Below are 26991 nucleotides of genomic sequence, written 5' to 3' on the forward strand. Positions count from 1 at the left end.
TCTTCGAAAGGCAGATCCGCGGTTTCCGGCTGAAAGCCTCTCGGCGCTGCGTGGGGTTCCTGCTTCGGGACGGGCGATGGAGTCTTCGCTGCCCAAGATGTGTGAGTGAATGTAGATGTGTCGCCGGGAGGAGACTTCTGTATCCTTTCCATTTTTCATGCTAGATCAAAGTCATTTACAAATGATATTGGTAAGTTTTGGTACATCCAACAGCACTGACGAAAGGAACGAAAATAAACGAAAGGAGGAATTTAGGGAGAAAGAAAGTGTAATTACCGAAAGAGTAGGAAATTAATGACCATAAAAGCAGAAGTTAAGGGATTAAAATAGCAAAAAACAACTTGATGAACCAGTTTTTAAAAATAAAATATAAAATCTTACTATAAATTTTTATCCAAAAATGGGGAGGAACCACCACTCGTGGGGAAATCACTACAACGGACGTGCCATGCAGGCTTGCATTCAACGTAGCTACGGTTTTACTTACGACTCTGCTTGTCATGTATGTCACGGACATTTCCTACGTTTTAGCTTCCTATGAATGCCGTGGTTATCGACACACAACATTAAATCTTCAAGTTGTTGATCTTGGTCTCAAGGCGTCATTATTGAATAACTGGAAAACTGCGCTAGCTGGAGGCCTCCCTGAAGACGCTCAGGAAACGTTCAGGAGCACAGAGCTGCGCCAAGTGGCCGGCTTCTTCCCAAGACCGACAGGACAAGAGCAGCTCTGCAGCAGCTCCTCCGGCTTGCTGTTTACTTCGTCCCCTCCTCAGTTACAGTTTAGATGCTTAGAGACACTAGTTACAGGGTAACTCCTTATCCTTGATGTTATTCTTTGCCGCTCAGTCTTTGGGACGAGTCCACACCTGGTCGCAACGGGCTAATGATTCGACTAAAACTGATAGTTTCGGGCGCCTGCGTGGCTCAGTTGGTTAAGCATCTGCCTTCGGCTCAGGTCATGATCCCAGGGTCCTGGGATCGAGGCCTACATCGGGCTCCCTGCTCAGCGGGGAGTCTGCTTCTCCTTCTGCCCCTCATTCCACTCTCATGCTCTTTCTCACTCTCTCTCAAATAAATAAAATCTTTAAAAAAATAAAACTGACAGTTAAGTTTGTAGTCACTTTCCACCCAACTTACTTTGGTACTAATTTCTTGATAAGTTAGTTGATTTCCTAAATGAATTGGATCAAACTACTAAGTGCTTTTTAAAAGACAAGTTTTTTTTTTTTAAGTAGGCAATTTATTTTTTTTTTCAATTTTTTATTCATATTCCAGTTAGTTTACATACAGCGTAACATCAGTTTCAGGTGTAGAATTGAATGATTGGTCACTTACGCACAGTGGTCATCACAAGTGCCCTTCTCATTTAAGTAGGCAGTTTAGTTAATACCCCCATGTCTAGTTTTTCACACTTCACAATGGGGATGGGACCTGTTCTCTTGGTTTGTTTTGGGTAAAATTGGATCTTGGCCTAGAAGTCTCTAATGTGTAATGAAGTCTTAATGGTATCCAAAGACTATTACACTCATTAGGTTCATACAGTTTTCAGTATGAATTCTCTGATGTTTGATATGGCTTGAGCAATAACTAAAAATCTTCCCACATTACATATAGTTAGAAGCTTTATATTTAGCATAAATATCCTGGCATTCAGGAAGAGGTGAATGACAAGTAAAGGCCTGTCAGTATTCATTGCATTTAGAGAGGTTTTCTGCCTCATGAGTTATCTCATGTTGAGTAATGTCTGTTCTGTACATGCAGGAATTATCTTCGTAGAGTTTGATTCCAGCTTGAATTTTCTGATGTTGGGTTAGAAATCACTAAAGTTTTTTTTTTTTTTTTCCAGATTTAAAATGTTCCTAAGCTTTCTCTCAAGTAAGAATTCTCAGATAAAGACTAAGTTTTTTGTATTGGCCAGGAGAAGGCATTTTTTGCTTGGTGCAAAAATGTCTTCTGATTTTCCTTCTGCTCTGTATACAGTTTTTACATTCCAGCTTTTACATACTCTCTGAAACAGGAACACAAGCTCATGGCTTAAAAGTTTTTCCATTATTTTGTGTTGGGATGAGTAATCTTCATAAATATTCTAGACTCCAAGTGTGAAACATGAAAGAACAAAAAACTACTTTGATTTACAACTTTGGATGAAAGGAAATTTCTTTCTTTCTTTCTTCCTTCCTTTCTTTTTTTTTTTTAGACTTATTTATTTTTAGAGCAAGCAAGAGAGCACAGGGTGAAGCTGCAGAGGGAGAGGGAATCCCAAACTGATTTCTAACTCAGCATGGAGCCCAATGTGGGGCTCGATCCCACAACCCTGAGATCATGACCTGAGCTGAAACCAAGAGTTGGACGCTCGACCGACTGCACCACCCAGACACTCCTGGAAGGGAGGAAAGTTCTATACTAAAAGTATGATCATTAAACTTTCAGTGATGTCACTGAGGCGTGACTGGCACAGACAGATCTCAATTATGGATTTGTAATCTAAAAATTGGACAATAACACTGAAAATTAGAAGATTTTTGTCTAGGAAAGTGAGAAAGGATATTAGAGAAAGGGGTAAATCAGTGATTCTCACACTTTGGCAAGCATCATGTTTACCTAGCAGATTTATTAAAAATAAATATAAATAAATAAAATAAATAAATAAATAAAATATCTAAGTCTCATCCTCTGATAAAGAACACATGTCTTAAAAACCTGGTTAAGTGATTTCACTGAACCTTAAACTTTGAAAACTACTGGATGAGATAAAGGGCAATAATACAGGAAAACACTGTGAGGTTAAGGAATTGGAGTAGGCAGTTTGGAATCATAGCCTTCACTGTATATCTGGAATCATGTAAGAAGTGGTGAGCTCTCTACCACCAGTCTGTAGTCCTTGCATCCTCCAAAACACTCTGTATCTGTCTTAACACTTAACTTTTTTAAATATTTTAATTAATTAATTAATTTATTTTTGAGAGAGAGAATGAGAGAGCACGGTGGGGAGGGGCAGAGGGAGAGGGAGAGAGAGAGGCTCAAGCAGAATCCCCGCTGAGCGTGGAGCCTGATGCAGGGCTCTGAGATCATGACCTGAGCCAAAACCAAGAGTCGTCTGCTTAACCGACTGAGCCACCCAGGCGCCCCACATTTATCCTTTTTAAATATTGATTTATATCAATGCTGCTAACCCAAAACCTCCAGGGGCTTCCCTGCAACCATACATACTTCATAATGACAAGAATAACAACAAATGTAATAATAGATAACATTTAATGAGTACTTTTATTTAAACCAGTGCCACAAAGCTATTTAATTGTAGGTCAAAAATTCAAACCTCAATGGTCTAAGTTGTGACTTGTAAAAGAGAAATACAACATAGGACTATTTATATAGTCTATGTGAAATTTCAAGCTCAACTTTTCAGAATGAAATATAAAGAGAAATTTTTTCTAGCTAAAAAAAGATTTAGGTCACTCTAACTCTACGTACCTGGTTGAACTCTGGAAATCATTACTGGTATAAATACTACTTCTCAACACATTGTATAAGTATATACAGTTGGTATATATTAATTATAGGCAGTGATGCTACCCAGGGTATGTCTGTTGTTTTTTTTTTTAAGATTTTATTTATTTATTTATTTATTCATTCATTTATTTATTTATTTATTTGAAAGGGAGCAGAAGCAGGGTGAAGAGCAGAGGGGGAGGCAGGCTCCCCGCTGAGCAAGGAGCCCCATGGGGACTCAACCTCAGGACTCCGGGATCATGACCTGAGCTGAAGGCAGATACCCAACCAACTGAGCCACCCAGGGTATGTCTTATAATGGTTTTGCCTAGTTCTGCTTAAAATCTGGCTTTATAACAATATGCTGATTTCTCTGCAAAATCTTTAAACCTTTTCAGCAGTCTCATCTAGATGGTTTTCCTGCCTTTGGTGTTGTAGTGGGTGCTGTGGCATACCGTCTCCTTCAGGACAGAGGCACTTGTCTCTCCAGACGCCCGTTGTGGTGCTTTTAAGGGGCCATAAATGAGTCCCTCTCAAGAAATTGCCCTCAGCCGAAGGGAGCTGCCTCTCCCAAAATTCGCCTCCTTGGATTCAGCCCATACCCTAAAACTGGTCAATGTAAGGGTACAAAGTCCCCACTCCTTTACCTCAATTTTGTTCATCTCTGAACAGCCAAGCTGAGGCCTCTGTTATAAAAGCATCACTGTTCAACTTTTTCTTCTGTCCAGTCCTGCTTGTCTCATTCCCTCACAGTGGTCAATCCTGAGAGCAGGTCCTAATCCAGCAGCTGCTTATAAAGTCTGTTTCCTGCAAAACTCAACCTACTGCATGTGTATACTTATTGTTCTAGCTACCTTATAAATCTGTTAGAAAAATAGATTTGTCTCATCCTTTGTTATGTACCTTACTATTAAAGTCCTAGGCTTATATAGTATTCTATAAGAACACAGAAAGAGGAAGGAAGATCAGGGAAGCTAAGACAGAAAGGAAACTATTATGAAAAATACAGTTCCAAAAATGAAAAGATAATTTTTCTAGGCATATTCCATATAAATTAACCAACCAATCTAATATCTAATGACAGCCTGTTTCCAAACATGGGAACAAAAATAAATACGAACACTTTTAAGTAGGAAAAAAAAAAGGACAAACAGGAAACGAAGAATAATATATGGCATAAAGGCCATAGGGATAATTTACATGGTTCAAATTACAAATCACACCACAGTTCATAAATATGAGATCAAAATTCATTAGAATAGACAAACATTAATTTTGGAGACTTGGAACATCACCTGAGCATGGAAATGTTACAGTGCTTCCTCATGCTGTGACTTTCCCAATTAACAGGATTACCAGGGGAGTCAGTAATTCTAGAACTACACCTGAAAAATTTTATTTTTGCCTTCTCTAAATCCATTCCCTTTCTCTTGATAATTTATCTCTATTTTTTAAGGAAACAACCCTTCTGTGTTTAGTCCGTGTGGTTTCAGTGAAGCTTAGGACAATGAACTGTTGGTTTTATACAGTGGACCAAGGCCTGGACAATCAGTCATTGTGACTCTGTTCAGGTATGGGCGTCTGACCTTATGAGAGTCAATCCCTACATATTTGCCAGAACCATTACGAAAGTACGCGTTATTTTCCTCTGTTACTTCATGAGGAAAATGAGTGAAAATGAGGCCCACTGGAAGAATAGAGAAAGGGAGACAGTAGTCTGTAGGTGATTGAAGCCCTGGATCCAGCCATTCCTGAAGCTTGACCTCTGTTACAAAATGCATTTCCTCTGTTAGTTTAAGCGACTTTGAGCAATATTTCTGGCATCTGCAGTCAAGAGTTTTAATACAAACTTAATGAATTAATTACATATGGTGTTTCCAGCATCAATTCCCATGCCAATACTGAAAAAAAAAACAAACCTTAACCTAGAGCATTGAAAACAAGAAACAAAAAGACAATCACATGTATGTATTTATCAATTGTTGCAACTCTACTTTCTTTAATGCATGTGGATCTCCCAAAACTGTCCCAAATCTTCTATGAACAGAATTTTTTTTTTTTTTTTTTTTTTTTTTTTATAAGTAAACCCTACACCCAGCTCAAACTCATGACCCCAGGATCAAGCGTCGAATGCTCTACCAACTGAGGCTGCCAGGTGCCCTTCAGAATGTTATCTTTGTGTTGAGTTCTATCATATCTTACATACCGAAATGTCCTCACTGGTCTCCACTTGTCTGTATCCTGTCATCAGTCATTCTTATAGGTGTCTATTTCTCTCATGGACTTTTCCAGGCTGTCCTTCCATTCTTTTATGCCCAATTCCAACCCTAGACCCTAAAATAGTTCTTCCCTCCTCCTTAAAAATAGTTCTGCATCATTTTAGGCCAGTAGAAGCTTTTCACCATAATATATTCATTCATAATTATGAATAAGGAGACTTGGGTTAGCAAGAGACTAAAGTCCCTAATATGGAAAGGTCTGGGAAGACTATAGGATTAGGGACGATGCATTTACATTTATTTAAATGACATAAGATGGCAATCCGGATGGGAGGATCGTCTAAGAAAGTTGGTTCAATCAGAGTAGTAGACATAGAATATATTTTTGCAATTTGCTAAAAATATCTGCTTGGGAGTTATATGAGACTATAACTGAGTAGCTCTGGCTTCAGCTAGAAAGGGAAGATTAAGTTAGCGGTAAGTGGAATAAAGAAAAGAGCTCAGGATTTGGATTTCTATCTAGACTTCTTTTGATATGTTGCATTTTCATTTTAATTCAAAGGATTTTCTAATTTTCTTTGGATTTTTTTGAGTTAGGGGTTACTTAACTTAATCTGGGGACTTCCTGCATTTTTCCTGGGGTTGATTTCTTTCCTTTTCTTTTTTTTCTAATTTAATTCCACTGTTGTCAGAAAACATACTTTGTATGATTTCAGTCCTTGTAAATCTACTGGGACTAATTTTGTGGTCCAATATAGGACCTATCCTGGAGAATGTGCCATGTGCACATATAAATTATGCATACTTAACAGTCTTTAGATAGTATTGTTAAATAAAAATTAAACCAAGTAAATTTTAAAGACCTAATCGACTTTATTATTCAATTCGTGAATCTGGCAGCGTCCCCTCTAGCAGGTAGAGAGGAGATCCAAAGGGCTACAGGAAAAGGAAAAGTTTTAAAAAGCAGGACAAAGAAGTTATAAATAGAAAAAAGAATTATTTTAGGTGAGGTCACCCTCATCTGGGGACAAAGGCGTTTTAGTAGGTAGATTACTCCCTCTTCCTTTGGGCGATGAAAAGGGTCCTGTGACAGGTGACCGTATTGGTGCTGACCCGTTAAGGGAAGTTGAGACTGCTAATGTTAGGTTAGGTATTACGTCTGGGTTTACAGACTTGGGCCCTTCACCTAAGGGCCCCCGTTTTGGGCCTGTGGTTTTCTCTTTAACAGTGTTCTCTAGATGTCAATTATTTTGTGTCTCTTCAGTTCTGGCTAATTTTGTCTGGTTGTTTCCTTTTATCTTTAATATACCATTTACTTTCTTTTGGCTTTGTTGGTTTTCCACTAGGTTTTTGAGACTTTAATTTGCTCCTTTTTTTAGTGCTTTTTTGTTATAATTACTCAAGATTGTGAGATTTTCTGCTGTCGCTGCTTTGTTTCTCCCACAAATGCTTATAGAGTGTTGTCTACACTTTTGTCTTTACTTCCCTATTTCATTAAAACATTCGTTGAATAGAAAGCTTTTTAAAAAAAAATTTTGTTTAGGCAGAAAAGACTTTTAAAATTATGCTATAGTTTTATTGCATTGTAAGGAGAGAATTGTTCGATCTATTTTGGACCTGCAGTTTGCTCATGACCTGCTTCTTCCGTCCACCGCAGTTTCTCCTGTACGCAGTGCTCTGTTGGTTTGCGCACTGCTGTTCAAGACTGTTGTGTGACCCTGTGACCTGCAGCCTGCGACCTTACAAAGTGTCCTTCTCTTCTATGCCTGTGGATCGGAACCCTGCCTTGTTTGACCTCAGGCCTCAGCATGTTGGCCATCACACTGAGGCTAGAGCGCGGCCGGTCCCGTGAGGCTCCGCCCCTCTCGGCAGATCCGCCGCCTGCTAGAAGCCCGGCCAGTAAGCAGGGTCCCTCTGCGGAGGATTCTGGGAGATGTAGTTTTCTTCCGGCGCCGTCCCGTCCGGTTCATCGGCGCATGACGTACTTCCGTTGCGCCGCTCCCGCGGCTGTAGTGGGGTACGCGCCTCCAGGGCTGTTTCCGCCTCGGCGTTTGTGGACCGGAGCGGGCCCGGGGAGTTCTGAGTTTCCGTGGCTCCGGACCCGGCGGAGGCGCACGGTTAGCCCCCGGCCGGAGCGTCCTGTGCAGACCAGCAGCTTGGCCGGCTGAGCCCCCTCGGTAGGTCTGGGGCGTGGTCGGAGCCAGCCTGGTCTCGGGGTCTCCCGTGTCAGAGCCGCGGTGCAAACTCATGGCTCCGACCTCTTGTGCCCAGGCCCGGAGGCCGTGTCCCTGCGAGGGACTCAGCCCCGGATCCACCCTCTGTGGGGCGTGGGGGTCCCTCGTGGGTGGGCGCGGATGAGGCCAGCAGGGAGACCCTCACGGTTCGGTTCTCTGCTCCGCAGCCTGCACGAAACAGCGCGGGATGGCCGGCAGGTTCCGGACAGCTTCGTGTTGGGTAAGTAGGGACTCTCTCGTTTTAAAAGCTGACTCGGCACTGAGGACGGACACATTCATCTTTTTACCGTCACACCCAGGGCCCGAACTCGCGTGTTCCCTCCCCTTGCTTTCTCCCCCTGTCTCTGATCTCCAGAAACGTCCCTTGTTTTCTGGCATTTTGTGTCCAGTGCCCTCTCCTTCGGAAGTTGCACTTTATTGCCAGCTGCGGACCCTGAACTCTGAGGGTACGAGGGTCCTTGTTAAGGAAGCAGGAAGGAGCAGTGTTGGAGCAGGGGAGGGCCGGTGGACCCGCGGGACTGTGCGAGCGGTTGATGAGGTCAGCGAGTGATTGCACAGGGTGGTGATGCTCGGGAGCACTCGGGAGCACTGTTAGAAGAGGCATCCAGAAGAAGAGTGTAGCTCTGTAGGTGTTGACTGTGTGGTGCCTGCAGTTGAGTCTGCAGCTCAAGTGGGAGTTCTCAATTGGAAATATCCAGATTAAAGGTGCTTATGCTGGTGGAAGCTCAGGGTGTGATGGAGTAGAGCCCTGAAAAGTGGAGGATTTGTGGCAAAGACAAGGAAGGACAGCGGTGCACAAGGCTTGGGGTGCAAGAGAGGTGTAAGTTTGGAGAGTGGCTGTTTCCCTGCAAATTTGAGAAAAGAGAACTTCCTGAAAGCCGTGATATGAAATACCTCAGAGAAGTATTTCATGAGACAAACAGTATCTCTCGGACTTGGTTATTTATAAGTCCTTTTTTTTTTTTTTTTTTTTTTAAGGTTTTATTTACTTGAGAGAGAGCGAGTGAGCACACACGCACTAGCAGGGGCAGAGGGAGAGGAAGAGGGAGAAGTAGACTCCTGGCTGAGCAGGGAGCCCCAGTCCGGGCTTGATCCCAGGACTCTGAGATCATGACCTGAGCCCAAGGCAGACACTTAACCGACTGAGCCACCCTGGCGCCCCACCTGTTTATAAGTCTTAAGCAATTTTTCTGTACTGGAGAGAGTGTTGGAATGGTCACTTCCTGAGAGGTAATGGTGGTGTTGCAGACTGGATTGCATAAGGTTGTGGACAGTGGAATGTAAAGAGATGATTAGTGACGGTAGGGACCCTTTTTAGGTGGTATGATGCTTCAAGTGTGACAAGAAGAGTGTGGGTGCCAGGAATAAGGCAGTTTACCGAGTGGCATGAGTCATACAATTAACTTTAAAATTAAGGATCTTTTTATTATTTAATTCTTTTAAGTAATCTCTACACCCAATGTGGGGCTCGAACTTAGAACCCTGAGATCAAGAGTGGCCAACTCAGCTGGCCAGGTGCCCCAGGATATTTTTATGCTTAAACAAAACCATACGGAAAATACAGTGAGAGAAAACATTGTATTTACAATAGCAAAAAAGAAAGATAAAGTGAGCAAACAGAATCGTACCTTATGAAGAATAAGTAAGTAAACAAAGAAGACTAAATGAAGACTTTAAAACTATTGTATAGTATTAGTCGGTACCATTCTTAGCTAGGTACTCCATGTGTATGAAGTTGTTAAAGTCTCATGACCCAATGAGGCAGGTATGTCCCCACTTTACAGGTGAGGAAGCTGGGAAGCCTGTCTATGGTCCCAAACTAGTAAGGGACCCTAGAAAACCAGCATTGCAGAGCTAGGATTCAAACAAGGCAGTTATCTTCAGAGTTTGTGCTCTTAATGCCTCTTACTTTTTTTTTTTTTTTTTTTTTTAAGATTTTATTTGATAGAGAGCAAGCAGGGTGAGCAGCAGACAGGGAGAGGGAGAAGCAGGCTCCTCACTGAGGAGGGAGCCCGATACGGGACTCGATCCCAGGACCCTGGGATTGTGACCTGAGCTGAAGACGGATGCTTAACTGACTGAGCCACCCAGATGCCCCGTGCGTCTTACATTTTGATGTGAACAGTATTTCCTTGTTTTTGAGTGCACATTTTAATTTAACAAATGTTTATTGATTATTACACCAGGTAATTTTTCTAGGGCATGGTGGGATGAACAAGATTGACAGGGTCCATGACCCCATGCAGGGTATAGGAGATGGTCGAACATACAGAGGAGCATGATACACAGACAAAAAAAGATGAGAGTGTTATGCACATGAAAGGGAGCATCTGAGTGGCTACTTTAGATTGGCACCCTTCTTGAGACAACATTTACATAGCATCTGAGTGACAATTTGATGGTCATGGGGTGGTGGGGGTAGTGGGGGAGGAAGCATTCCAGACTTTTATTTCTAGGTTTGTATTCCAAGCAAGCGGCAGCTGCCTCTAGTGGAAAGAAAGGCTGGAGTGGAGAGGGATGGGTGTGTCAGCCAGGACCAGGTTGGTAGGGCCCTTTAAGTGAAGGGAAGGGTCATGCTGGAAAGCCCTAGGAGTTTTTAATTTTATTTCATCTTGAAAGAGTTTTGAAACTCTAGAGAAATCACAAGAATAGTATAAAAAACTCCTGTACAGTGTTGTATAAAAAACCCTTCACCCAGAATTGTCAACATGTTGCCATAATCGCTTTGTGCACACTCTGATTTTCCTCCCTTCCTCTTTATTGTCCCAGCCCACATCACTTTACCTCTGTAGGCCAGCTCTTGCCTACACACCTCGTCTTTTCGCCCCAGCCCTCCCTCCCTCCCTCCCTCCTTTTCCTTCACCTCTTTCTCCTCCTTTCTCTCCTTTCCCTCTTATTTTTATTGACACAAATATTCCCGTGTAAAAGAGTGCTTCACCCTCCTGTTCTGCTCCCCAGGAAAGACTGTCCTCCCGTTTGTTATGTACCCTTCCCATTGTTTTTCTCTCACACACGTTTTACGTGTGTGATCGTGTACGCTGGTGTTGGTTTTGCATTTTAGTATGGAAATGGCTTTATTGCTTTTCCTCTTTAATATAAAACAAATTTTAATTGCATCCTTTTAGAAAATGGGATTGTAAGTAACACAGCCAAAGCCCTTTGGTCAGCATTTCCTTCCTCTAATGTCAAGAGGTAGTCAGTAGCAGGCGCCTATCTCGGGTCAGGAGTCAGGCCCCATGTTGGCGTGGAGCCTACTTAAAGCAAAAAACCCCAAACGTTTAAAAAAGAGGTAGTCATTAGCTTGGGGGGTTTCCACCCAGACCCTTTCTACAGGAAACAAGGTTTTATGTTTTCTTCTCTTCTATAAACTGTGCAGTTTGCCATTTCCTTTCCATTTATTTTAGAATTCTGGGCAGTACGTATAGAAGGGCGTTTCCTTTTATAATAGCTCCATTTTATTATCCTGCAGTGCGTGTGGGCCACATTTTATTGAGCTGTTTCTCTACTGATGGGGATTTAAGTCTGTGGCGTCACCTCCTCGTACCCACAGCTGGTAACCACTAGGGCTTCGTACTTCCTGTTCTCAGGCCTCTCCGCTTTTGTATTCTTTTGAGACACAAATATATTTAAACTTCTTTAAATAACTGATTAAAATTACTTATGAATTTTATAGGTGATGAGGTGGAATTTTAGGTGTGCTTAATTCAACATTTGAAAAGTTTTGCTTTTATATGAGTTGCATCACACTGTGTATAATTATTCTACAGTTTGAAAAATGTCTCTATAGGATGAATGTACCGTATTCTTACTTAGCTAGTCTCTTATTGGTGGAAATTTAGGTTGTTGAGCTTGTCACTATTACAGACTTTGAAACCGTGAACAACTCTGCACATGTATGGGTATTCCTATCTTGCTCATTTTTGGTGACATATTTGGTACTTTTCAACATTCTCTTAGAACACAGTTCAGTTTTACAATTACTCTCCTGTCCTAATCCCTTTTCTCTCCTCAGAGATGATCAATTTGGTGTATATTCTTCTAGATCTTTCTACATACGTTTGTCTACAGCCGTTTATATCCTTAAAATGTTTGGTTTATTTGTCTGGGTTATTACATAAATGGGTTTCACTCTGTATAACATTATTTCTCTTTTTTCCCGCATGCAGAAAATATATTTGTAGTTGTATCTGTGATGTTTTTATACATATATATCCACTTGTGGCTTCTTTTGCCTTGCTAAAAATTTAATTGAGTTCTAAATTATAGTAAAATGCATAAACCTTAAGTGGAATATTTATATTCTTTCAGGTTCCTGAATCCAATTCCAGCGAGAGGGGTGGGGGTGCAGTTCCCCTACACACAGCATCACGCAGTTCTTGGACACCAGCAGGTGTCTGAGAATTCAGCTTCATTCTGTCACTGTCTACCCAGGGATGGGGGACACTCTTCTGGAAACCAGCAGCCCTTTGGTAGGTTACTTAGGGACTTTCCAGAACTTGCCTCATTAACATAACAAAAGATGCCTTGATCATGCTTATCAGAGGAAATTCCAAGGGTTTTAGGAGTTCTGAGCCAGGAGCCCAGGATGAAGACCATATACATATGGGAAGTATGTTTTGGACATCTGAATGACCAAATATTCTTAAAAATCACAAAATTACAGCATACACTGAAGACAAATCAAAATCAAGAATTCCAGCGCCCTAGCAGTTTCCGTTGTTCTCCCTATCTCCACTGCCGCCCCCCCAACCCAGCTGTCACTGCTTTATTTGTATTTTTTTATTCCTGTTACAACACCATTAATTTTGCCCTTTTTTCCTGTTTTTAGCTTAGTGTAATTGGAATTGTGCAGTAAAGTATCTGGCTTCTCTCAGTCAGCATAGTTCGTGACTAACATCCAAGTTGTAGGGTACTCTGTTGGTATGACTGTTTCATAATTTATCTGCCGAATTCATGTGTTGTCACAACGTGGTCATCAGCAGCATTCGGGCTGCGTCCAGTTATTGGCTATTTTGAATAACACTGTTACAAACATTTTTGTACATTGGTTCTCATTTCTGTTAGGCTTATACCAGGATTTCTCAGCCTCGGCACTACTGACATCTTGGGCTGAGTTACTCTTCACTGTGAAGGACTTTCCTGTATGTTGTAGGGTGTGGAGCGGCATCCTTGGCCTCTACCCGTGTAGATTCCAGCAGCTCCACCCGCGTGGGACCAGCACAAAAGTCTCAGTGACACACATCCCTCTCAGGGGACAAGCACCTGGCACATACCTAGGAGTGATGGGGGTGTGTGTATTTAACTAGTGAACACGACCGGACACTTGCCAGAAGTGCTGAAACCGCTCTGTGTCCCCGTCTGCGGTATGTGAGTTCCAGGGGTTCTGCATGGAGCGTTTTCCCGTAGGATGGATCCATCCTGTACTCAGCTCTTCTACTGATGCTTAGTTAACGTGACATCCACTCTATTTCTGAATGTCTCCTTGGGTTTTTTAAAAATAAATTCCCAATTTCCTTTTAATCTATTGCATATGTTTTTTCTGTATTTCTTAACATTTGTAATAGTGTACACTCTAACGGTTATTTCTGAGGTCTGCTAACGTCTGGATCATCTGCGAGTCTCTGTTGTGTGCTCTTTCCTTTGATTTATCAGTCTTGTTTTCTTGCCTCTTCACATCTCAAACTTTTCTGTTTTATGCCTACGTTGGTATAAGGGACAACCACAGAGACCGAAGTTCAGTGTTACCTTTTAGCAGAGTGTTTCCCCTTTCCTCTGCTGTGCAGACAGGGAGATGGCTGGTGACGTCATCAAAGAGGCGTGGAAGTGGTTTGGGAGTGGGGTGCCACTTCAGTTAGGGTACATGCACCCGTGGTCTTGGTGGTAGGGTGGGAGGGGGATTGCATGCTCCCCTCTGTGGTTCTTTGTGTCGTCAGTGCCTTGAGACTGTGGGAGAATCAGTCTGCCATTCCAGCCCGACTCCTGTGCTCACCAGCACTCAGCTGATGCGCCACAGGGAAAGCCTGCTGTCCGTGGGGCATCAGAGGCACCCCTGCCTCTTCTCAGGCTGGACAGATGCCCCCAGTGAAGGAAACGGCCAGCATTTAACTCACCTGGGAAGAGCTCTGATTTTTAAAAGTGTTGAATTTTACCACATTACTTTGTTTCATCTATTAAGATGATTGGTTGGCTGTTCTCTGCTAATTTGCTGTTGTGACTTATTTCACTGATAGGGTTTCTTTGTATGGGTATTTTGTTAGTTCTGGACTGCCCTTTAATTTTTTGGATAAATTTCCTTGTCATAGTTTGCTCTGTATGTGTGTACAGGACTCGTACTTTACTAGTATTTTTATACAGGTACTTTGATCAGAGTTAACAATAAGTGAGTTGAGACTATGGTTTGTGCTATACTTGCCTGGTTTTGTCTGTGGGGTTGTGCACGTCTGTGCCATGTACTGTACCAGCATCCTGTGGTTTCCAGGCTCAACATCCTGTGAGACATGCTCCTGAGATGTCGACAGAACTTACTTTTAAGGGTAGTGTGGGCGCATGGCCTCCCTGGAGCAGAGGGTGTACCTTCGATTATTACTTCTGTTTGTTTTGTGATCATGGATTAGTCAGTCTTGCTTTTTTTACTTCCTTCTGGGCCAACTTGGATTCTTTTTACTTTCTTAAAAAATTTTTATTTCTTCTGAGTTTTCAAATTAATTGGAACAAATTGGTTAACTCAGTTAGTTCCACTACCATGTTTGCTTTGAAAACGTGAATTCAACACAGTTGATTTGTAGGGAGTGGTGTGAGCCTTTTGACTTCACACAGCCCTCTTGCCACCACTTTATGACCAGCTGCAGCCCCTCTGACGTCCAAACACTAGGTCTTTTCCAAGGTAAAGTGATGTAGTGTCATTTTATGTATTTCTTAAACATTAAATGTGTAAAACTGCTGCTGTTTTTGATAGGTTCCTGGTGTTCTTTTGCCGTGTTGCCGACAAAGGTGTGCCCCGCCCCGTTCGCCCTGAACTCCCCGCGGGTTTGCTGTGTGACTTTGCATAGAGCTGATTTTTCGCAGCATACAGTAGAGATGCCTCTGTATAATAATCTCATGTATTTAAAAATCTTTATGTTGGAGTTATGGATTCTGTCGTGGTCATAGTAGTCTTCTATTTTTAATTCCTTCATTTCTTGACCATTTTTGACGAATAAAAACTTTTTTAATAGTTTCTCTGTATTTTATTTTTATTCTTAATAAGCTCAAAATACAGGGGCGCCTGGGTGGCACAGCAGTTGGGCGTCTGCCTTCGGCTCAGGGCGTGATCCCAGTGTTGTGGGATCGAGCCCCACATCAGGCTCCTCCGCTATGAGCCTGCTTCTTCCTCCCCCACTCCCCCTGCTTGTGTTCCCTCTCTCGCTGGCTATCTCTATTTCTGTCGATTAAATAAAAATAAAATCTTTTAAAAAAAAATACAGTAAAAAGCTTAAAATAAAATAAGCCTCCCGGTTTGCTCCCACTGTCCTCTTCTGTCCTGTTTACGTACTCGGCCCCTTTGGTCTGTGTTCACTCTCGTGGCGTCTGCCTTAAGCTTTTACACTGTCGCACTGGTGTGCCTTGCTTGGGTTTCTCCGCTGTGAAGTCGCTGGTTTGGCAGGTGGCCTGGGCTAGATCTGAATGCAGGAAGTCACAGCCTCATCCTTCTCCATCACAACCTCAGATGTGCCTCTCCGCCCTCCCTTTCCTTGGCTCCAGGGGTTGCTTAGCGAGTGCTCATGATGTTCCAGTCTCATCTTCTCTGGTCACTTTCAGGCGTTGGACAGTCCAGTTCATGCTCTTAATTCCACCTCCTGTTCTTGCCCCACTCCTGTGGAGGCTCCTCCTGGGTTGGGAAGACCAGTGCTTAGTCCAGAGAAGCTCCTGTTGTCAGATGGTTGGTGCCCAGCACCAGGTGGTTGCTTGGAGCCTGAGACAGGGCCTTACCCTGTATTTCCATGTTGTGAGCAATTCTCTCACTTACCTCTGCAGACTCCCCCAGAATTGCATTCACTGCGTCTTCCCTCCTGGGTCTCCCTTCCTGCAGGCAGTGCTGTTGGGTTTGGAGTCTGTCAAGGGTGATCAATTCCGGGAATCCTTGAACATCATTTCTCAGCAGCCTTTACAGAGTGTTCCAGAAGCCTCTGTCTTCAGAAATTCCCGGAGGGGAACAGATACCAGATTCCTGGTTTACTGAAATCCCTGAACACAGGTCAGTCCTCCTGACTGTGGGCTCCCTTCCCTCCCTCCTTTCGTGGCCCCCTTCAGGGAATTCTGTCCAGCTACTTCTTCACCCCCTCGTTCCCCTCATTTCTCATCCCTCAGACACCCTCACCTTCTCAGAGGGCAGCGTCTTCAGTTCACTTGGCCAGGATCCTTGCTGTCTTCCCCAGCACCCGTCTCCGTGTGCTGGTCATCTCCTGTCAGGATGTCGTCTGCTCTGACTTCACTTGATGCCCAGAATCCAGCCACTGCGTATTACTCCAGTGTTCCCACCACCTTCATCGCCCCCAGATCCAGGACCCTCCCTTCTCCACAGCAGTCAGAGTAATCTTGGGTGGTCGTCAGAGCATGCCACTCTTGCTTGAGGCCTTCAGATGGCCTCTCCTCACTTGGAATGATATCTCAAGTCCTTCCCATACCCCGTGAGCACTGAAGGCCTGCACCTTTGTTTTCATGCCTCCTGGAAGGCTCTTCTGCACAAATCTTGGTGTCATTCTTACATCGCTTGGGTTTCTGCCCAAAAAGTCCCTTTCCAGAGAGCTTCCTGACCACTCCATCTGCCTGGGCCTGCCTCCCTGGACTCTCTCCCCTTACCCTGCTTGATCTTGGTAGAGCACCGTCACCACCTGCTTGTTGGGTGGTTATATGTTTACTGTCACCTCCCCCTGCAAGAATGGAGACACACTAAGTCCAGGGACCACGTCCATGGCTGAACCCCCAGCACCTAGAACAATCCTGGCACATCATCGGTGCCTCAGAAATGCTTGTTGAATGATCCCGTGAGGACCTATAACTTGTTACTAGTTTTTTTGGTCCCACGAAAGGAACTTATTATAAGCATTCTGGGTAGTTCACAGAGATGTCAAGAACCACACTTACAGGTGGAACAGACAAAGCTGCCTCACAGCTGCCTGGTAGGGACTGCCACTGCACAGCCACCCACAGCAGCTCTCCGTCATCCGCAGCTCTGCAGCACTGGGTGAACCCTGGTTGACCTCAGCAATGGGCCCCTTATTTTCTTGAAAGAAGGCTAGGAATTTACTTATTTGGCCTTTTTTTTTTTTTTTTCATGGTGCCAGGCTCTCACTCTAAGACTCAAGATGGGTTGAGCAGCTATCAAGATGACAGATAGTTCGGAGGGTCACACCTTCCATGTGTTTAGAATTGTTCTCTCCACCTCTGGGCAAAATATATCCTGGATAAGTTTTTTATCAAAGACTTGCAACAGCTGTTGCATCTCCATGTATAGATGCTTGTTTCCCTCTGCATGACTGAAAGCTGCTGCTGCTTTTTTTTTTTGTTAAAGATTTTATCTATTTATTTGACAGAGAGACAGCCAGCGAGAGAGGGGACACAAGCTGGGGGAGTGGGAGAGGAAGAAGCAGGCTCATAGCGGAGGAGTCTGATGTGGGGCTCGATCCCATAACGCCGGGATCACGCCCTGAGCCGAAGGCAGACGCTCAACGACTGAGCCACCCAGGCGCCCCTGAAAGCTTCTTCTTACTTTATTTTATTTTTTTATCTGAGAGAGAGTGCAAGCAAGAGAGCAGGAGCAGGGGGGAGTAGCAGAGGGAGAGGGAGAAGCAGACTCCCCACCAAACAGGAAGCCCGACAAGGGGCTCGATCCCAGGACACCGAGATCACGACCTGAGCCAAAGGCAGATGCTCAACCAGCTGAGCCACCCAGGCGCCCCAAGGCTGGAAGGTTCTTGAGGGCTGAAGTTGTGTTCGTCCTGAAATTTTAAGGACCAAAAACAGTATCTGGCACATGGAAGCTCAAAAGCTTTTTGTTTTTGTTTTTTTTTTTAAGATTTTTTTGTTTATTCATTTGAGAGCAAGTGAGTGAGAGAAAGAGCAGGGGAAGGGGCAGAGGGAGAGGGAGAAGCAGACTCCCCGCTGAGCAGGGAGCCTGACAAGGGGCTCGATCCCAGGACCCTGATCATGACCTGAGCCGAAGGCAGACGCTTCACCGATGGAGCCACCCAGGTGCCCCGGTTTTTGTTTTGTTTTATTTTGAAAGTCTGCTGACCTGGGCACAGGAGGCAGTCTGTGGAGGAACATTTCTCTGTTCCACATCACCTAATGTAATGGTATCCAATTGAATGGGATGTATATTATTCCAGGGCTTATTGTCATTCAAGGATATATCTATGGAGTTCACCTGGGAAGAGTGGCAGTTACTGGACTCAACGCAGAAGTACCTGTACAGGGATGTGATACTGGAGAACTATAGCCACCTGGTGTCTGTGGGTAAGTGCAGCTTCTCTGTTGATCTCAGACTGTGAATTATAAGTTGCCATCCTTTTTCTTGGCTGCTCTACCCTGAGGTCTCCAAAGTACTTCATGGTTATGGGCTTGAACTTCAGAGGTCAAAGGCTCATAGTCCCTGTTTGGCCCTCGTGTCCTCATGGTAGTCTTTCCCCCAAGTGCAAGTGAGCAGTTTCATTTTGTAGTTCTGGATCCCTTAGTCCCTAGCAGCTTGGCCCACATCCTTTATGATTTTCCACCAACAGGGTATCATGGTACCAAACCTGATTTAATCTTCAAGTTGGAGCAAGGAGAGGAGCCATGGATAATAAATGCCAAAGTTTCCCGTCAGAGCTATCCAGGTGGGTGAGCGGGAACCAGGAAGATGGGGGTGTGGGCGTGAACCTCAGACAACGTTGTGTGGAAGCTCTCCTTTGAAGCCCTTCAACCATTGGGGCGACTCGGGAGGAGCCCACGAGCTAGCTCCTTGGGAAAGGAAAGGACCATCGCTCTGCCCACGTTTGGGCTTTCCTCTCTTGGGTCCGAGGGGCGGGCATGCCCTTCTTATCTGCACTCTGCTCAGATGTTGCTTTCTGGGCTAGTTCCCTTCCTTCTCATGGTCATGGACTGCATCAGCCGCCCCGCCTCCAGAGAGTTCGTCTCCTCCCGTCGTGTGACTCCTGCCCTCTGCTGCCCTTATGTTGGCTTTCTGTCTCACCTCCACGGATGAATCCCTCGGTCTTTCCCGTCCTTTGCTCGACAACACCTTTTTCGGAGATCACATCACTTCCGATTCTCTCACTTTGAAATGATAGCTGTTCCTTTCCTGAAGGATTCTGAAACCTAGCCCAGTCTCACCTGTGTCACAAAGTGATTTTATCACCTTACATTTCCTGGCTCCTCTTTATGCTTCTCTTCGGAGTCATCTAGAGGGGTGTGTTTCCCAAATCCGGCTGTTCTCTCTCCAGTATTGTAACAGCTGAGAGGCTCTTGGGCTTAAGCGTTCTCTCTCCCGTGTTGTAACTTCCCATGGACATCCTCACCCTCTTTTCTTCTGTGCTCTCATCCCACATGTTAAATGCTTGTAAAGAGCCCTGGGCTTCCTCACTTTTCATTCTCAGTAGCAGAAATGGGAAGGAACTCTTCATCTTTGGCCTCTGCACGTTTCTTCCTGCTGCTGTTGCATTTGTGGTACCATATGCTGGGCTCCCCAGGCTCACCTCCGCTGCCAGTCTTAGTACTGCTTCTGTTTTTGCCTCTGCTCTGTCTTCGTAGCTCCTGTCCCCTCAGTTGTCACCCAGACTAGATCAGTGTTCTCTCAGGCACGGGTAGCTCAAATTCTTAGCCATATTTGAGAATTCTGGTCTTCTCCTTAGCTATTCTTGCTGGATTTGTTTTCATAAGAATCCTATCACTAGTCTGAGCAAACAAACAAGTATCTGACATCCCTGATTCAACCGCAGTAAAGAGTAAGGAATTTATAGTGTCAAATGACAGTTGTCTGTCATAGGACAGCAGCTCCACAGTGGCTTAATTCAGAAGCTTAGTGATGTCAGGGGTGCCTGGGTGGCTCAGTCGTGATTTCGGCTTAGGTCATGACCTCAGGGTCCTGGGATTGAGCCCTGCATCGGGCTTGTGCTCAGTGTGAGGTCTGCTTGAGATTCTCTCTCTCCCGTCATGATAGATTAGATAGATACATACATACACAGGTAACTAACTAACTAAAAAAACAAAAAACAAGCAGCTTGGTGATGTCAGCGATCCATCTGCTTCCCTTTTCTCACCCTGAGATGCTATGCTTTACTTTTCCTTTGTCCTGGTAGGTTCCTCCATGCCAGGCATCACACGCAGACACAGCGGGAGTCACTGGATAAGTCCTGTTTCTTTCCCCAGAATCCCCTTCACCAGTCCCCAGACTCTTCCTCAGAAGCCTACGGCATGTTTTCTTACAACTGACTTGCCAGCGCCTGAGCTAGCTGTGATATGGGGGCAGGGAGGGCTCGCTGGGGGACCACATGGACCCTGTCCTCACCAGTCAGGGCTGGTGCTCGGAAGGAGGGAAGTTCGTGTGGCTGTGCAGTGAACACTGTGAGTCCTACCTTTGGGTGTGCCTCACACCTGCCCTCTCTCCACCTGTACGGCTTCAAAAATGCTCATGTTAACATGGAATGTGATCACCCCTGCCCCAAGGGAGGCAGCACGGCTTCTCATCCTGGACCCAAGGCCGGTTGCGAGTCCAGGATTTCTTGAGATGGGTGTGGTACCTTCAGACAGGTGTGGCTGTGGCCTCACAATCTGAACCGACATGGGGTTAAAAGATCAATGGACTATTCTAGACACATGGAGTGGTGGGGAAGGATCCGGAAGCTATGATGGAAGCTCTTCTTTGCAGAGGGGTGGATGGGGATAGCAGTCATCACTGGTCTGTCACACACTTTCCTCTTGAAGAAGAAAAATCAAAGAAGACTTCTTGCCCTAGCACTGGCATACCTTCCCTGTTCACTCCAGTCTTTTCTTTTTGTCCTGCATGGCCGCAGATGAGATGAGGCTTGGTGAGAATGGTCCTGTCTGTTGGTGCAGATACGGTTGTATTTGGGGCTAAAGAATCACAGGCTGTTACCAGACCAGGCTTAGGTTTCCTTCAGAACCTAACAAGTGGGGAGCCTTGAGTGGCTCAGTCACTGAAGCGTCTCCCTTCGGCTCTGGTCATGATCTCGGGGTCCTGGGATCGAGCTCTGCACCTGGCTGCCTGCTCATTGGGAGTCTGCTTCTCCCTCTGCTTGCCCACTCACGCTCTCTCTCACTATCTCTGTCTCTCTCTCTCAAATAAGTAAATAAATAAAATCTTAAAAAAACAAAACAAAAAAACCACTCAACAAGCTTCTAGTCAGTCTTCTTTTTTTTCTGACTAATTCTGTGAAGCCAGTACCAGCAACCAAAAGTTTTCTGAACGTATATTCAAGCCTGAGAAGTCTTCTGGCTGCTGGTCTTGGTATTTTCACCCCTGTCCTTGAGTTCAGTAGCCCTACTTGGAGGCACAAACCGTAATGCGAACTGTTGCCGCATGAGTGGGGAGAGAGGGTTTATCAGGAGATCCTGAGGAGGCAGGAGAACCCCGATGACCCCACAGGACAGCTGTAGTGACACATCGAGGCTGTGCCCCTGACGAGTGCCCTGTGGGCCTCTCACTCAGCCTCGTGTTCCTGTTGGGCCTCGTCACTGTCCGAGCACGCGTGTCACCTGCTCACCGTCCCTGGAAAGTCTCTTCCTTCATGGCGTTTAAGACCTTTTACATGTTGTTGAGTCTTGCTTTTCCCTGAGCACTGAACTTCAATTTGTTTGCCTACTTTCTGTCTCCACTCCGTTTGGGTATTTAGCTGAGATTTCAGGTGTGGTCAGATCCACACGAAGTCCTCCATTTTTCCTCCAAACATTTTCCCTCTCAGAGAGCAGCACTTCCTGTTTCTCAAGCCTAAAATCTGGAGTACTTAAAGCCTCCCCTTCCTCACCTTCTCTTTCACCCAGTCCTTTGGTAGATTTTCTTGATTCTCTCCAGATGCATTCCACATTTGCTCAGCTCCAGAGTTTAGTCCAAACCTCTGTGGCTCTTCCCGCACTACTACAAGGGCGTTCTCATTTCTCTCTCAGCCCTTCTCCTATTCGTTTTCTACATAACAGCCAAACATCTTTTAAAAGCACAACACGAGGTGCGCCCGGGTGGCTTAGTCGGTGAAGCATCTGCCTTTGGCTCAAGTCATGATTCTCTCCTCTTTTCTTACCTTTAAACTTGTAGGCTTCACACCCAACATGGGGCTCAAATTCAGGACCCTGACAATAAGAGTCACAGGCTCCACCCACTGAGCCAATGAGGCATCCCATTTTTTCTGTTTCTCAACTGTGCCAAACAGGTGTTCCCTTCTCAAGAACTTTGTATGTGCTTTTCCGCCTGTTTGGAATGTTCCTGCTCCTAACTTTCCTGTGGCTAACTCAGTCTTACTTTATGTCTCGTCGTATCCTTTGGAATGTTATACCCTGGTTGCTCTGTATCCTCTGCATTCACTTTTTGAGTAAGCCCCGTGACAGTAACATGCAGAGGGAGCGTAAGTGGTGTTGGCTCCTAAGTGTGGGCTACGCTTTTTAAGCCTCTTGTTCTCTTGTTCTTTTTCTTTTTTTTTTGAGGGAAAAAGAGAACGTGTGTGAGCAGGGGTGGGGGGCAGTGGGGGGAGAGAGAATCTCCAGCAGGCTCCCTGCTGAGCACAAGCCCACCGTGGGGCTCGATCTCACCCTGAGATCATGACCTGAGCTGAAACCAAGAGTTGGATGCTCAACTCACTGAGCTCCCATGTGGCCCTAAGCTTCTGTTGTAAAAACCGTTTTTGATCACTGCTAATTTGCCATCCATTTCCATAATGGGATTTGGTTTGACACAGTTCCTCATGCTCCAAAGCTCAGATACACGGCACATGTGGGCTTGGCCAGTATTGCTTTTGAAGCAGTGTCTGAGGCCTGTTATTAAGAAAAAAACACCCATTACATGGCAGTTTTATAGCTCTCTCATTCCACCTCAGCTACATTGATGATTAAGAAATATATATATGTATATGTATTTATTTTTTTCTAGAAGGTTGGAAAGAATGGTACCAGAAAAATCAAGATGAGTTTGAAAATGTTGAGAGAAGTTATGCTTGTGGTGCATTTGGAAGACGTCATATAAGCAGAAGCCATGTTCCTTCAAGACGAAGAATCCATAAGTACAACACACATGGAAAAAGTCTGACACAAAACTCAGGTTCAGCCAAAAGCTGTCTGAGAAAAAATCCTGATAAATTCCACGAATATGAAGAATCCTATTTTCTTAAGCATCAGAGAGCTCATAGTGCAGAAAAAAACTGTGTGTGTAATGAATGTGGGAAAGCCTTTCGTTGTAAATCACAGCTGATTGTCCATCTCAGAATTCATACGGGAGAGAGGCCTTACGAATGCACCAAATGTGAAAGGGCGTTCAGTGCCAAGTCAAACCTTAATGCTCATCAGAGGGTCCACACGGGAGAAAAGCCCTACTCCTGTGGTGAGTGTGGGAAGGTGTTCTCCTTCAGGTCACAGCTCATCGTCCATCAGGAAATTCACACAGGGGGGAAACCTTATGGCTGCAGTGAATGTGGGAAAGCCTACAGCTGGAAGTCACAGCTGCTTTTACACCAGAGAAGCCACACGGGCGTGAAACCTTACGAATGTGGGGAGTGTGGGAAAGCCTTCAGTTTGAAGTCCCCCTTCGTCGTGCACCAGAGGACTCACACAGGAGTGAAACCCCATAAATGCAGCGAATGTGGGAAAGCCTTTAGAAGCAAGTCCTACCTCCTGGTTCACATCAGAATGCACACAGGGGAGAAACCCTATCAGTGTGGCGATTGTGGGAAGGCCTTCAGTATGAAGACACAGCTTGTTGTTCACCAGGGAATCCACACGGGAAATAATCCGTATCAGTGCAGCGAATGTGGGAAAGCCTTCGGGAGGAAGGAACAGCTCACCGCGCACCTGAGAGCACACGCAGGCGAGAAGCCCTACGGGTGCAGTGAGTGTGGGAAGGCTTTCAGCAGCAAATCCTACCTTGTTATACACCGGAGAACGCACACAGGAGAGAGACCCTATGAATGTAGTTTCTGCGAGAGAGCCTTTTGTGGGAAATCCCAGCTCATCATACACCAGAGGACTCACTCGACAGAGAAACCCTATGAATGCAGCGAATGTGAGAAAGCCTATCCCAGGAAGGCATCGCTCCAGATACACCAGAAAACTCACTCAGGAGAAAAACCTTTTAAGTGTGGTGAATGTGGGAAGGCCTTCACTCAGAAGTCGTCCCTCAGCGAGCATCAGAGAGTTCACACAGGGGAGAAGCCGTGGAAATGCTCTGAATGTGGGAAATCCTTCTGTTGGAACTCAGGGCTTCGAATACATCGAAAAACTCACAAGTGAGGTTAGAATGAAGTAGATGGTAGGAACTGCCTCACAGACGTCGATCCTCAGGAGACTTCACATGATAATGGAGATGGGATGCAGAAGCGGCAAGGCCTAAACATACACCCCTGTCAGCTAAGTCATACACAGACCGTTGTGTTTGGAATGAATGGGCAAAAGCTCTCAGAAATAAGGCCTCCGAGTCTCGGTAGATGAGAACGGAAGGAATGAGGAGCAGTAACTATGAAGTGCGGTAGCATCGTGATAAAGATGAAATTCAGAGAATTCATATTTAAAACTTCCCAAGTCTAATAACCAGGGAAGCATTTTCCCACAGGAAGTGTGTCCGTGTGGAGAGTCACAGTCCAGACTCGGAGCTGTGTTTTAGAGTGAAGAAAACCTCAGTTTTCAATGGTGGAACTTTTAATGGTGGAGTATGAAGTTGTTTTTTATTTTAATATGTAAATAAAGCAATGGTCAGGAAAACATCAAGGAACAGATTCTGAAGGTTAAGGGATATTTAGTGTGATTTTCCTGAGTAACACTGAATAGCAGTTTTTAAAATTTTGGTATTTTATTTTTTAATGTAACTTGTCATACATATATTTGGTAGTTTGTGGAGTAACATCCCCTAATATTCTCCATATTAAATATAAATATCAGTTTTGTCTCTTTGTTTCTTAGCAACTGAAATAATGTGGCTTTTAAATAAATGGGAAGATGCCGTTCCCCAAATGAGTTTACTAGTCGGTGAAGGTGGGTCTGGCAGTTACCGCAGGGCTGCTGGGAAGAGCACAGGGAGGTTGTGTTTTAGCCGTTCAGTCTGTTCTGCACTGACAGGCGACAGCACCCTCGTTTTCTTTGGGGGAGCGCCTCTCTGGCGCGTGCATCCCCGGCTGCTGTCTCTCGGGGCACCTGTTCCATGAGCTGCAGGCGAGCGTTATGCCCATTGCCAGGTCAGGGTGGCCTCGTTCCTGGAGCCCGAGTCTGACTCAGCCTCATGTGAACCAGAAGGGACACGTGGGACTCACTCACTCTTGCCCCAGAATGGAGGACCATCAATTTGTTCCTGCTGTAGTGGTTTCCCAGAGTAAGTCGGGTGCTGTCGCTCTTTGAACCTGGTTTTCTGGCCTGTGTGCTTCCGCCTCTCTCCAATAAAAACTTTTGTTTTTTTTCCCCGCTACAGTTAAGGAGAGTGAATTTCCATCTCACATTACTGAAGGGCTTCAATCGATAAATTGTTGCTGGTGAGTGGTGTATGCGTCACAGATCAGATGGAAACTTCAGCTCAGAGTGTGAAGGGTTACTGCTTGTACAGGTCAACAGTCTTGTGGCCCTGATGATAAGATCCTGGGAACACCGAGGGCTATTGCCATAGAAGAATTTTTAATTGATGAGGAAATCTGACACAGGAGCTGGGATGGCTACTTCTGGTCGTCTTAGCTCCTAATCACAGCAGTGACAGACGTGACGCCCTGAAAGGTCTTCTCGAGGAAGAGCATTAACTGTGACTTTGCTGAATTAAACCGTCCACTTCACGTGGTTGCTAATCCCTTATAGAAACGTGTATCGGTCTAGAAAAAGTAGTCTCTTCAATAGTTTTTTTAAAGATTCATTTATTTGCAAGAGAGAGCATGAGCAGGGGGAGGGGTAAAGATAGAGGGAGAAACAGGCTCGTCACTGAGCGGGAGCCCGATGCGGGACTTGATCCCAGGACCCTGGGATCATGAACTGAGCCGAAGGCAGATGCTTCACAGACTGAGCCCGCCTGCCAGGTGTCCCTAGAAAAGGTAGTCTCTTGACAGCTCACGTATGGACACACAACAGAAGTGTGGCGACTCAGCGTCAGTCTTCTGAGAAACTGCTGGATGCTCTGTGCTCAGAAATACGCGGCTTAGATGTTGGCAGGCTACGGCTCGCAGGCCAGATACAGCTTGCTGCCTATGTTTGTATGGACGGAAGCCAAGAAGGCTTTCCGTTTTTAAATGGTTGCAAAATGATCAAAACTACTTCATCAATTGAGGAAATTATTTGAAATTCATATCTCAGCATCCATCAATCAAGTTTTATTGAAACATAGCCAGACATTAATTGTGTATTGTTTGGTGGCTTTTGCACTAACTACAGTGGCAGAGGTGGGGCCGATGCTGTTGTGCACAAAACCTGCCAAGTCCCGATGTAGAGCCCCTTCCCCTCCGTGCCTTGCAGGAGGAAGCCTGTTCTGCCAGCACCCCAGGGCCCATTGCTACCAGCTCTGCCCAAATCTCTTAGAAGGATCCCATTCATTGGCTTAGGTCTCACCATAATTACCTAATTTTCACCTGATTATCTCTGTAAAGACACTATTGCTAATTAACTTCACATCTTGATGTACTGGGGACTAAGAATCCAGTACATCTTTTTTGAACGGACATGATTCAACATGTAAGTTTGCCCTCTTGCTCCCCACCGCCTGTCCGTGTCCTTTTCATGTGCAAAATACATTCTCCCCAGCCCAACACCCCCAGAAGGCTTAATTCACCCAAGTATCGACTCCAGATCTCCAAATACCATCTAAATCAGATGTGGGTGAGATGGGGTATGCTTCCTCCCGGGGC

At 45.0% G+C, this 26991-nt stretch overlaps 1 protein-coding gene across 9 annotated transcripts; it reads left to right on the top strand.

Moving 5' to 3' along the window:
• Positions 1 to 12: 12 nt before the first annotated feature.
• LOC123000100 (zinc finger protein 26) lies at positions 13 to 25056 on the top strand. 9 transcript variants are annotated; one of them, XM_026514598.4, is made up of 7 exons: positions 13 to 190; positions 3665 to 3801; positions 7372 to 7613; positions 8116 to 8168; positions 18316 to 18442; positions 18706 to 18801; positions 23061 to 25056. In XM_026514598.4, the coding sequence occupies exons 3-7, from the start codon at positions 7523 to 7525 to the stop codon at positions 24410 to 24412; spliced, it is 1719 nt and encodes a 572-aa protein (XP_026370383.2). In that variant the 5' UTR covers positions 13 to 190; positions 3665 to 3801; positions 7372 to 7522; the 3' UTR covers positions 24413 to 25056. The 9 variants fall into 9 exon arrangements, with proteins under 9 accessions (XP_026370383.2, XP_026370385.2, XP_026370386.2 ...); XM_026514600.4 differs by having other exon boundaries at positions 25 to 190; positions 23064 to 25056; XM_026514601.4 differs by having other exon boundaries at positions 25 to 190; positions 18334 to 18442.
• Positions 25057 to 26991: the final 1935 nt, after the last annotated feature.

Source organism: Ursus arctos, unplaced genomic scaffold (genome assembly GCF_023065955.2).
Source record: "Ursus arctos isolate Adak ecotype North America unplaced genomic scaffold, UrsArc2.0 scaffold_34, whole genome shotgun sequence".
In the NCBI taxonomy this organism is placed as follows: Eukaryota; Metazoa; Chordata; class Mammalia; order Carnivora; family Ursidae; genus Ursus; species Ursus arctos.